Source organism: Mustela nivalis, assembly GCF_964662115.1.
Source record: "Mustela nivalis genome assembly, chromosome: 7".
Lineage (NCBI taxonomy): Eukaryota > Metazoa > Chordata > Mammalia > Carnivora > Mustelidae > Mustela > Mustela nivalis.
Genome location: NC_139026.1, coordinates 5261406 through 5274441, shown reverse-complemented (window position 1 = coordinate 5274441; position 13036 = coordinate 5261406). Strand labels below are relative to the sequence as shown.

At 58.7% G+C, this 13036-nt stretch overlaps 1 protein-coding gene across 2 annotated transcripts in view; it reads right to left on the bottom strand.

The window, feature by feature from the left end:
- The window catches only part of SCUBE1 (signal peptide, CUB domain and EGF like domain containing 1), a 131722-nt gene that overhangs the window by 69879 nt on the left and 48807 nt on the right, over positions 1 to 13036 (bottom strand). For both annotated transcript variants that reach the window (XM_082739858.1, XM_082739859.1), the window contains exon 4: positions 10664 to 10798. In XM_082739858.1, the coding sequence (XP_082595984.1) occupies positions 10664 to 10798 (135 nt within the window). The remainder of the gene's footprint in view (positions 1 to 10663; positions 10799 to 13036) is intronic.

Genomic DNA, 13036 nt, shown 5'->3' with positions numbered 1-13036 from the left:
CTGGGGCAGAAGAGATGGGCTCGTGGTGGCTGCTTCACAACATACACAACAAGGAGAGGATCACGCGCAGGTCCTGAGTGGGGAATGACATGGCTGGGGGAGCTGACCAAACCGCGGTTCCAGCGGCCATCAGTAGGTCAAGTGGGGCAGGGAGGCTCAGGAGCCAGCTGCTGCACCAGCTCAGCACTGGGGTGAAGCCTGACCCGGAGTTGGGGCCCCTGTGCCATAAGGAGCTCCAGACTGTGGGCCACCCCTGCCTCCACCCTCCACCTGTTTGTTCTCAGCAGTACCTTTGGTCTTAGGAGTTAGCTGGACCTGGGTTTAAATCTTCACCGTGCCCCTTACTCACTATGCACAGATGTCTCTGCTGCTCACGGTCCATTTCTCCCCCGCCAAATGAGGACAGTAAGAGCTGTGTGGCACAGGATCGCTCTCAGGATCCCACTGCCCGCAGCAAAGTACGGGCTCAGTGCCTGGCGCACAGTGACGCCCGGTGACAGCTGATGGTGCTGCCGTGCGCAGGTCGGCCCATGCCATCAGGGCACTCAGGGTGTCCCCAGCTGTCCTCATAAACAATTCTTTAAAGAATACTCATGCTTGCCCCACTTTACAGACTAAGAAACTGAGGCCGGAGGGCTTGTGGTCGAGAAGGGAGCCAGGGCCAGAGCAGCTCCCTCTCTGCTTGGTGCTCACCATCTGCCCGGCGCTGTCCCCTCTGGGAGGCCTGAGGGGCTGCAGCAGGGCAGATGCCCCTGCCGACGTGGTGCCGTCGGTGCTGGGGTCCCGGTGCCTGGCCAGGGCTGGCTGGAGGCCAGGCCAGGAGAAGGGCGTGAAGCTGGACTCACCAGCCAAAGGAGTTGTTTATGGGGTGGGAGGCTCGTAAAAAATAATGGGCTGGATTTATTGTCCCCGCCTCAAGGGCCGTTCCGGACTGCACAGGGCCAGGCCAGGCCTTCTCCGGCAGCACCATAAATCTTCCCGCTAAATGCGAGAGCTGTTCGTTCTCCCGCCCACCTGGTCTGCAGCAGGCAAGGGGAGCGAGGAGAACCTGTGCGCCCCTGCCCTGGTCCCTCCTCTAGCCTGGCCGGTCCACCCCAAGGAGCAGCCGGAAAGGGTTGCCCTGAGGCAGGAGTTGGATTCTCCGGTGTGGCCATGCTATTTCCCCTCATTGAAAACAGAACATTCCCACCACCCTCACTCACAGGGTCCCCAGCACCCAAAGCTGACGACAGAAAGCCCTGGCACTGGGCTGGGGATGCTTCTGGGCCTGTGGGAGCCACACTGTAGCCCCCTGGGTCACGGCCTGGCCCGGATCCCGCGATGCGGGAATCCATCTCCGGAGGCCATAGGAGCCGGCAGCCCGGCGCACAGGCAGGAGGCTCAGCCGCGGCATGTGGCTGGGGTGATAAGAAGGGACCGTGGGTCTGCCCGTAGGCTTGCTCACTGGAGTCTGGAGGTGCATGGAGCAGCAGAAGAGAAACTGGCTTTGGCATTAGAAATGTGTCTGTCCGCCACCCCCCTGCCCTGTCCTGAGTATTGTCTCACAGGGTGGCCCAGCTCAGCATTCTGTCTAGCGGTGGGGATAACCATGTTCACCCAAAGCGCTTCCCAGGGGGTTACAAGCGTGGGAGCGACTGGGAGTGTAAGCTGAGCGGCAGAGGACTGGGGGTGAGCCTAGCAAGGGAGGGCACCTGCTGGCTGAGAAGGGGGTTGGGGGATAGAGTCCAATCTGCCTGCAGACCAAGGCCAAGGGCAAGTGAGAGTAGGAGGGCAGGGTGGAAGACAAAGTCCAGAGGATGGTCAAGGACCAGCCCTGGGGGAGCATGGAAGGAGGGTCCAGGACAAATGCCGCTGGGCCAGGCAGGAGGTGGGTGCCGCCAGAGGCTGCTCCTGGGGCTCTGGGGCTCCTCGGGCTTGGTGGCCTTCTGCTCTGGCCCACCCCCAGGGGTCTGCCCAAACTCCCCAGCAACCCTTGCCAGGGAGCTCCCCAGCCAGTTCTTCGGCAGTACGGGCTTGGAGCAGTGGACGCAGGGCCTGACAGCGAGGCGCACTCAGCCTCCTTGGAGTCGTCTCGCTGTGGCCGACTGGAGGGCCCCCGCCCTGCAGGGCCTCTACTGCGCCCTCCCAGGAGTCTGGCTGGAAGGACTGAACCTGAAGGGCGGCACCAGCAAGCAGACGGTCTCCTCTGCCGCCGGAGTGAGCCCAGCAGCCCTCCCCGCCGCCCCGGGCCCCTGTGCCAGGGCCCTCCACACACGGACGCTCAGGCCCACGGCGCACGCCGTCGCGTCTGCCTCCCCAGGTCTGTGTGCTCCGGGAGGACGGGCCCTGGCTCAGAGGTGGGGCTTCTGAGCACTGCGGGGTTGGGGGAGCCCAGCCCCTTTCCATGCCTGGCCACAGGTCACCGAGTGAAGTAAGGACGGCAGAGTGCTGTCCCCAAGCCCTCAGGACACCTACAGGGGAATCAGAAACGCCAGTTAATTATCCCAAGCCCCTAAACCCTGATGGAGCCCCAGATTTCCGAGTTCTCCTCATACCAGTCAACTCCCAGCGACCTACTCGGGCCCCAGGCTGGGGCCAGGCCTGCGTCCGCTGACCGCGACAGGGGGCCGGCGCCTGCCCTTTGCACGAGCCTCTCCTGGACATCTGTGAATCAGGACCCCGACTGAGAGGGCTGGGATGACCTGCATTTTCTGCGTCCCGGGAAGGGCGGCTGCTTCTGAGCCTCCAGGCTCCCCTCCAGGGCTCCGTGGGTTGAAGAGGACACGGCCCCACCTTGTCCAGAATCAGCTGCCACTGAACTAGTCTGCGCCTGCGCACAGCACGCCTCTGCAGAACTCCCTGCCTACCCTGCCTCTCACCTTTGCCTGGCCACCTCCTCTCCCCCTCCTGTCACCTTTCCCTCACCTTTGTGTCACCTTCCCCTCACCTTCCTGTCACCTTCCCTCCATCCTCCTGTCACCTTCCCCTCGTCCACCTTTCTGTCTTCTCCTCAGCCACCCTCCTCTCTACCCACACTGCCCCGGTGGAAGTTTCAGACCCTGATGGCCGCCAGTGCCGCTTGCCAGAAAACTGCTTTATCTCTCTGTCCACCCCAAGGTGTTCAGGGACAGTCTCAAATGGTGGGCCATGCCCCGACCCCCAGGACTGACAGGTGGCCCATAACACTCACAGCAAGTCCAAACTCCCACTGAGCACCTAATCCCGACCCTCCGATTTGCACCCACTTCAGGTCTGGTTTCAGGGTCCGGGACTCACTGTCCAACAGGCGAGAATGACTGCGGGGACACAGCCTCCCCTGGCCAATGAGAACAGAGCTGAAATCTTGGCTATCAGAGGACCCCCGGCCAGAGGGGAGGCCAGGCCAGCCGCATGGCCTGTGGGGAAGAGCACAAGAGTGCTGGGGGCAGGAGCAGTTGGAGACCCAGAGTCTAGGTGAGGCTGGAAGCAAAATCCAGAGCAACCACATCCGAGGAGCATCAGGCACGCAGAGGAGCCTGGTGGGAGCCGCCTCCCCGCCCGGCACAGACGTGACCTGACATTGGCGCAAAGCTGGCGCCCAACCTGTCAGGCTCCATCAGGTGGCCCCACAGGGGGTGGTGCTGAGGGCCCTTCCTGCTCCAGGTGATCCCAGAACTCGGGCCCAGGACGGGAGGAGATGGGCTCTATGTCTGTGACCCTGCGGTGGTGGCCTGCACCTGTGTCTCGGGCTTCTGCCTGTCACCATGGCCTACTTTGAGTGGCTTTTCAAGGTCAGCTGCATCTGATCCGTTACTTTCAACCAAGGCCTGGACCCCGATGGTCCCAGCAGCCTCTCACCCTTTCCTTCCCTCCACAAGCACCACGGCCCATCTCCCTCCCCAGTCCTCCAAGAGACCCAGGCCCACTGCCCGCCCACTCACTCTGCCAGTTGGCTACCTCGGGGGCCACCTGCTCTCGGGGGCTTCTTCCACACGCTCCACCTCTCCGAGGCTCCGGGCCCCAGACGGCGCTCCCTCTGAGCCGAACAGGCCACTGGCCGAGCCCCTCAGTGCTGCTGCCCAGGGCCCACGCTGACCACCCAGCACACCAGGCCACACCACGTCATGCCCAGGGTGCACCCTTGGGCATCACAACCTCAGTCGGGGTGCTGAGCACCGGTGGGTGAGGAAGTCCCTCCTCTCTTTAGAAGCCCATTTCACGGCTGACTGAAGAAGGTGAACTGTGGGATGGTCGTGGTTGCTTTAAGTGGTGGCAGGCAGCCCCAGGAGGTGGTCAGGGTCAGAAGCCAGGCTGCCCGGGTCGGGGGTGGGAGCCCTGGGCACCCCGTGACTCTGGGCACAGCTGCACAGGGGAACAGCCAGCATCTCCCTTCAAAGGTTCAAGGTGTTAAATGAGGTAATATTAGGGTGACCCGAGGCCTCGGATTGCCCAGGACAGTCCCAGGCTATCCCTGCTGCCCTGTCACCATGAATCACGCCTCCTCTCACTCTCGAGGCATGTGGTTTAGACGGGGCCTCGTACAGCCCCCAGTGCAGAGAGGGCGAGAGCTGGCGGTGTGCCCAGCGGCGTACTCAGCTAGGCGGTTGCTGTGACGGTGGGAATGCTTTTCAAAAACGATTCTGTATTTATTGATGCAATCTCTCCACCCAGCGTGGGGCATAAACTCGCGACCCCGAGATTAAGAGTCACGAGCTCCATATGTGACTGAGCCAGCAGGCGCCCCTCTGATGCGCACTGCGGAGTGCAGGGGGGCTCCGCGGGTCCGCACCCAGGAAGAGGCACAGAACGGCGTGCGCACACAGTACAGACACCAGCTCCCCGGGCCGGTGCTGCTCTGCAGAGACGGAAGATGCTCTCTAGCGGGGAGACGGGGCTATGCGTTCATGGGACCTCTCTCTACTATTCTTGCATTTTCTTATGAATCTGTGACTCTTTCACAATAAAAAGTTTAAAAAAAAAACCTGTTGTTTTGGGGAGCCTGGGTGGCTCAGTGGGTTAAAGCCTCTGCTTTCGGCTCAGGTCATGATCCCAGGGTGCTGGGATGGAGTCCCACATCGGGCTCTCTGCTCAGCAGGGAGCCTGCTTCCTCCTCTCTCTGCCTGCTTCCCTGTCTACTTGTGATCTCTGTCAAAGAAATAAATAAAATCTTAAAAAAAAAAAACCCACAAAAAACCTGTTGTTTTGTCTTCAGCTACCCTGGGGTATTTACCCTCACAGACTTGGAAATGAAACGAACAGACTCTAACACTATTTCATGTCGAGCTCTAAGAGACTGATTTAACAGAGGCCATCCTGGCACAAGGCAACCACCCGGGGTGTAGCTATAAGCTCCGAAACAAGTGAGAAGGTTCCCACGAGGCAGACAGCTGGTGCGAAGCCCAAGCATGTCCCCGGCGAGCCCGGAGCCCAGTCTCCGACCATGTGGGCGCGTGGAACACCCCCCACCCCCGGCCCCGTGGTCTTCCCAGTGAGACCCACTGCGCAGCAGCAGGACGGAACGGCTGACACCTGCCATGGCAGCCCAGGTGTCTGCGGACTCCGCACCGGGACAGACACTGACGGGCTCTCTCCCTCGCCCGGACGGGAGCGGCTGTCTTGGTAACCCCAGTTCATAAAGGTTTTGCGAACTACACAGAAAAGAGGTAAAGGCCGACTGGGGCTGCTTCCGCAGTGGGTGAGCCGCTTCAGGAAATTTCCATTCCCTCCATGCTTCGCGAAGCACCTGTGCCATAGGGAATGCTCCCTTGTGGGGACCTGCGGGTGGTGCCGACTGAGGAGGTGTCTCTGCTGTCCCTCAGGGCCTCCCCTGGGTCTCACGTAGCCTGTGCCAGCTGAGCCTTGTCAGAACCCTCTGCATAGTCCGCCTGGGCTTTAGGGCCAGACTGCCAGAGCAACGGCTAGGCAACCTTGGGCAAGTTCCCCAAGCTCTCTGTGCCTCAGTTTCTTATTCCGGAAAATGGGCTCACTTAGAGCTCGTGCATGACAAGTGCTCAGTGCCGATGTCTGGCAGGCAGTGAGCGCGTGGTAAATGCAGCTCGCGCTATCAGCAGCGTCATTTAACATAAAGCAAGCTGCACTTTCCTATTCCACACTGCACCTCCGATTTTTGCTGGAGTAAGGGTCACCTTGATGCCAACTCTTGAGTTCTGTGAGACATTGCATGAGGAATGCACGAGGTTTCCTAGCTGTACTGAAACAGGCTCGGAGGCGTATTAACCGGAATGTTGGAGGCACTCAGGTAAACCCGTGATGCCCCTGTGGGGAGAGTGCCAGGCTGGCACTGGCTCGGCGGGGGCCTCGGGCTCTGAGGGGGCACAGAAGCTCAGCTGCCCTGAGGCCCGTTCCCGTGCATCAAACATGGGAAGGAGGCACTCAGGGACCCGCCAGACACCTGGTATGAGGATGAATGAAACGCAGCCTGCAGACCCCCTGCTGATCAGACCCGTGCCTTTCTGAGCACCTTCTCCTCTTAAGCCAATGCTACTTAGACCGAAAGAAAGAATTTTTTATTGGGAGGAAAGAGACAATTTCATCAAGGAGGCAATACCTTCTTGGAGCACAGACGTGACATAAATTTAAGAATAAAGAACAGGCACGGGACAGAGAGAGCTAGAAGGTTCTCACTCCTTGGTGGCCCATCCACTCTGGGACTGGAGAGGCTCCCAGAGCACACGACCACCAAGGTGGCAAGGCAGGCTGGGACTGGCCAGGACTGGCGGCCAAGGCTGAGTGGGAGCAAACGCGGGCTACAGTGGTGCCAGAAGCAGCACCCATGTCCCCTCCTGTCCAGTGCTGGCACACAGGGACAGCTGTCTCCCCAAACTGAGCCTGAGTTCTAAAGATCGGAGGAAGCTGCCTGGGAGCGGCCACCCCAGGGAAGGGATTGCATTTGCCTGCTTCAGAGCATCTCCCTAGTGGCTCCCTCACTTGCCTGCGGGGGCTCACTGGTCCCAATTTACAGAGGAGGAGATCAGAGAGGCAGGAGTGGCTGCGTCAAGGTCCCATGGCCGGTGCAGACAGAGCACAGCTGAAACCCTAGAACTCCCAGCCCCAGCCTGGCCAGATCCACGTGCCTCAGGCCAGGGCTTGCACTGGTGCCTAGGAAGTGGGGGCGCTCAGGAGGGCCGAGTCCCACGCCCTTGTTTCTCGGCCAGGAGCCTAGACTGACCCCGGCTGACCTTGCTCATGCATCCAGGCCCCTCTAATCAGAACCAGCCCTCGTGTGTTTCTCTCTGCTCTGGGGAGGCTCCGAGAAGCTGACGGGCATTAGGAAGAGTCAGGTGACACGAGAAGTCTGATTCGCCAGATGGCTCTGGACTCACAGGCTGTCCCAGCAGCAACAGGGATCAGAGGACACTTAGGTGCAGAAAAAGCTGGGTCCCCACACCCTGGACACTCTGATTTCGAGCTCTGTAACAGTCGTTCCTCTGGTTGACACACAGTTGTGGTGGGCAATTGTCACAGCCAGTGGAGGCTCAGGAGGGAGGCAGCGGGCCGAGCACTTAGCGTCTTCTTCGGACCTTCCACACAGCCTTTGGGGAACCTGGAAAAGCTGCCACTTGTCCCTCAGGAGGGATCCAAGATGGTGTCTGCTGCTTTTTAGACTGACTCATTGCCCAGATTTAAGAACTGAGAGATTCGTAGACCACGTGGGTGGCTCAGTGGGTTAAGCTTTTGCCTTCATTTGGCTCAGGTCATGATCCTCGGGTCCTGGGATCGAGCCCCACATCAGGCTCCCAGTCTCCCTCTGCCTTTGCCACGCCCCTGCTTGAACACACACACACACACACACACACACACACACACACACACTCTCTCTCTCAAACAAATAAATAAAATCTTTAGAAAAAATTCAAAAAATAATAAAATTTGGGAGAGTCACACAAAAATCCTCATAAGAAAAGGGACTTCTTTAACCAGTATGCTGGTGGGTGCTGGTTAACAAAGATTAGGGTTGAGGCCTCCACATCTGTGTTCCCGCTAAATCTTAATTCCTGGCTCAGGATCTGGCTCCCCAGCGGCCTTTGGGAAGGGTGAGGCATGTGGCCTCAAGGCTCCCTGTACAAGTAATTTGAGGTCCAGTATCTGAGATGCTCTGAAGGCCTCCACTCTCCCCACCAGCACATTTCCTAGGGCTGTCCTCTGCATGTGATCCAAACTCCTACCCACACTCTACCAGCCTCATGGGGTCTGGGCCCTGCCAGACTCGCTTCATCCTGGGCTCCCCTCCCCTTGGCTCGCGGTGCTCCACCATCCTACCCTTCATTCTGCTTTTCACCAGAGCCTGGTCCATTCCTACCCCAGGGCCTTTGCACATACACTGTCTGGCATGCTAACCCCCCCAACTCCTCCCATGGCTGGTCTTGCCGGTCATCTGGTTCCAGCTCACATGTGGCATCTGCCTACTCCTGTCTATTCCTCCGGCTTCCTTCCTTCCTCCTCACCAGCCCCATCATCACAGCTGAACACCTGCACCGGAGTCCTGACTCTGCCACTTCCCTATGGTGTGACCTTGGGCGAGGCTCCTAACTTGACTGCTTTGTCTTCCCCACCTGTCCCAGGGTTATAACATCCCTGCCTCACCAGGTCGCTGCAAGGGCCTGGCCCGGTGTGAGCACAGGACCCAACAGCAGCCTGTGTCGCTGCCTCCACACTGTCACGTGCCTCCCACCCTACTCTTCTGGCTGATGCTGAGGTTTGTCTGGTGGCATCTGTAGCCTCCAGGCCAGACCAGGCCCCGGTCACAAACAGGACACAGCTGTGGGCTCTCATCTTACATCGCACTGGCTCCCCTTTCTGCGCGCCCCCCTTTCCTGCAGGGGCCTGGCGACCTCACCTGGAGCCCTGTTCGTGGGAAAGCCGTTCTTCAAAGAAACAGAGCACGGACAACCTGGCTGGAAAGGAAGCTCAGGCCAACCTGGCCTCAGGGACTTGCTCAGAGCAGCCCCCTGTAAAACCCCCTCCTTGATGAAAGCAGGACCCCCCCTCCCACCACCACCACCACCACCACCACTCACTCACTTCCCCATAAATCTGCTTCTTATAAAACTTGACTTGGGCGCCGGGTCCTCCTCTTGGGCAGCTCGACCCCATAGCCCCACAGCCCCACAGGGCAGCCTCATGGGAGGTCCACGCAAGGCAGCTGCGGCAAGTGGCCAGGGGCCACAGTGCTCAGTCTTCGTGTCCTTCTGGGGACACTGGGGACCACCAGGCCGGTCTTGTCTCTGAGGAAACTGCCTAAACAAGCACCAAGTACCGAAAGGCAGCCAGGAAAGTAAGTTTGCTTCTTTGCCTTGGGCTTTTGTACTTTGAAGAGTTTCCCTCTTTTCTTTCTCAGGAATTGCTCTCTGGTAACAAGCACACCCGCCAAGCCCCGCCTTGCAGCCTCTGTAGCTCTAGTGCGTGGCACCCCTCACTCCCGAGCTCCAGCCCCACCGTCCAAAGACCCCCGTGGGTCAGCGCCGCATGTCCACTTTGTGGGTGAGGAAGCTCGGGGTTCAGGGCGGTAGGGGCTTCCCCGGCCGGGAGCAGCAGAGCTGGGTCACATGTATCAGGCTGCCCCGGAGCCCAGGATTTGTCCCCTCTCAGTGTGAGCCCCTCCCTGGTCTCCTGCCGGTGCCACAGATCGCAGGCCAGGCCCCTCGAGCACCTCCTCCTTGGGGACGGGGCTCAGGCCGGGGCCATGTGGCCGTCCTGGCCTCTGTCCCCATCTACTCTTTTTTTTTTTTTCTTACTAAACTTCTGTTTTAATGGGTCTTAAAATTCTATGACAAATTTCTGGCCAACTTGTTTTCATTAAAAAGTACTGACTAAAAAAACGGGTAACTTAAAACCATCACTCTCTTGACCACACACAAAGGCCAGGCCCCAGGAGCGCGGACTCTTGCCCTCACCCACAGCCTGCTCTGCTGTGGCGCACAGCCCGCCTCAGGATTCCAGACCTTGCCTTTATGTTCAGAGGGATAGGCCTCCAAGCCTCCGCAGATGCTGTTCCCTCTACCTAGAAGCCCCTCTCCTCTAGGCACGTGGGTCCTGCCTTCTGGCCCGCTGTCTCACCTCACGGTCCTGCTGCCCTGGGCCCAAACTCTCAGCAGCCTCCCCCGAAACCAAGGCCTTCACCTGCTGGCCTTGGCTGGAGGCCAGGCTTGGTCCCAGCCTGGGGCCGTGCCCAGGCTCCTCTGGCACTCCGGCCAGCCCGCCACCTCCCCCACTCCGGCATCCAGACGGCAGCAGGCTCCCGGCCACAAGGACTCTCTGCCGGCCGGTGACCCGGTGAACATGCGGGGACCGAGAAATTGGCACTCGGCCTGGTCAGGCCTCCAGCTCACCCTGGGGAAGGGGACCATGGGAGATGGGGCCCCACTCCTCCTGGCCACAGCCGGCCTTCAGCCCAGAAAGGAAAACAGCTTCTCTGGTCACATCTGCCCATTCGTGGCCCCACCTCGCCTCCACAGAAAAACACCGGGAACACCGACAGCCCCGGCGCGGCGGGCGGCGGGTGGCGCTGGGAGGAGCTCTGGGCAGAACCAACACCAGAAGCACAAAACGGCCATTCAGGCCGCCACCAAAATTCCCTGCTTGGACCCTGAGGCCCCCGGAATCAAGACGCGGGGAAGGGAGTTTCCAGGGCCCGCCTGTTTCTGGGGGGCGGCGGGGATGCCCGGTCAGCACGGGCAGTACTCACCGTTGGAGCGGTGGATGCAGGTATGCTGGTTGTCGCTGAGGAAAAAGCCACTGTGGCACTGACACTCGTAGCTGCCCATGGCGTTGACACAGATCTGCTGGCAGCCGCCGTTGTTGTCCTGACACTCGTCCACATCTGCAAGGACACAGAGAGGGACACGGATGTGATCAGTTTCCCCAGGCTGCTCAGCAGGCACTGCCCGGAGCGACACTACAGTGACCCTCCACAGAGGTACTCTATGTGGTACTCCTCGGCGGTACTGCACAGAGCGATGCTATAGCAACACTCAGAGGTACTCCACGGCAACACTGCACAGAGAGAACTAGGGATACTCCATGGAGCTGTATCCTCAGTGATACTCCACAGAGGTACCCCGTGTGGTACTCCACAGAGCTGCATCCTCAGTGATACTCCACAGAGGTACACCATGTGGTACCCCACAGCACTATACTATGGTGATACTCCACAGAGGTACCCAGTGTGGTACTGCACAGAGCTATCCTACAGTGATATTCCACAGAGGTGCTCCACGGTGATCTGGCACAGAGCCATAGTATGCTGATACTCCCTGGATGTACTGAATGTGTTACTTCATTCAGAGTGCATACTACAGTGATACTCCACAGCGACACCACACAGAGCTATACTGCGGTGACCCTCTCTAGCAGTATTCCACAGCAGTACTCTATGGTAGTACCCCATGGACATACTCTACACGGTACTCCATAACAGTACTCCACGGAGTTACTCCATAGAGGTAGAGAGTTACAATGGTTGTTAATGCTAACTGACCCTCAGCATTCTGTGTGACCCATGCCCATTCTAAGTATCTGACCTGTCCTAACTCCTTTAACCCTCACGGCAACCCCGTACATCAGATTCCGGTAGTAGCTCATTTTATAGATGAGGAAATTCAGGTCCAGAGGGGCCAAGTCACCTGTCTGGAGGTCCCACCTGGGAGCCTGGCTCCTAGACTGTGATCTTACTGACACTGCTGGCCTGTCCCTCTCTAGGAAGACTGTGCAACTGGCGCTGCCTGCCCCCAACACACGGAGCCTCTCCAACCCAACTCTAATGCCCCCTCTTTCTTCAATCGCACCTCAGATTCGCGACCAGTAACACAAGATCTGGCTGCCAGGGAGAGGCAAGAGGACAGGTCAGCCTGCCTGCCTCACAAACTGATTTCAAAAGTCTAGAGAACGGGGAAGTCTTCCAAAGGCCCTAAGCTCTGGCTGCCAAGACAGCCACGGAAGGTCCCCGACTAGTCTTTCCTATTCTCCGGGAGAGACACAGCTCAGGGCCGACACTCAGTTTGACCAGAGGCCGCTGGCACAAAGGCTGCTCTTGGCTGAAAAGAGTCTTTATGGAGTCCTGGTCTTGAAGAGAACAGCATGTTTCAATTACCAGAGTCCTAACCCCCTACACTGTCAGTTTGTTTAATGAAAGAAGGGCTTCTTGAACCTTAATGTGCCATGTCTGTATTGTCATTTTAATAGGCAAAAACATGAAACCACAAAGCCAAGGTGAGCTACTGGCTGCTTCTAGCCAATCCCCTGCCCCCCCAGCACGCACATACACAGACGCGCACACACACACACACACTTTGACAATAAGCTTTTCATATGGTTCTTTTAAACACAGCTATCATTTAGTGCTGGCACGAAAAGAATGTGGATATTCTTCACATCTGCCCAGGTCAGAAGAACCAGGCAGACTGACCTGCACTGAACCAGAAGAGGACTCAGCTCTGGAACGGTGTCAGCTGGGTCCCACTGAGGCTTAGGGATGACAGCCCGCTTCACCACCCGAGAGACCACACGGCTGCCTCTGAGGTCAGGGCTGAGGCAGGCTGTTGTTCTCCGGCAAGCTCAAATGTCGGCTGTGTGGCAGCCTGGAGGGAGGCAGAGCTCTGAACTCTTTAAAAGCCACCAACCGTTACAGCTAAAATGGGGAAGGTGGCTCTTGCTGAGAAGAGACCGCGTGCGTGTGTGTGCGCGCTCCCAGGGGAGCTGGGAAGTCCAGAGAAGGATTATTCTGAAAACTTCACAGTCTCTGACTTAGTGAGGGCTTCCTCAAGGTCCAGTGCCAGTGTCACCCTTGGGGGGCACCTCCCCTCCCCCTCAGTAGTGTCTGCCTCCGGGGATCTGTCCCCTGCCTGCACTAGACCATGAATGGCTCTAATCCGGGCACCAAGTTCTGCTCATCCTACCAATAACGCAAAGCGAACATCCCTTAAGCACTCATTACGTGCCCGCATGGGCCTCACAGATACCAGCTCACTCCATCCTTGCTGCCGCCCTGACAGGGATGCCCTGAGGTTGTCGGATGCCTCCGTTGTACAGATGAGGGCACCAAGACACAGATGGCCAGAGT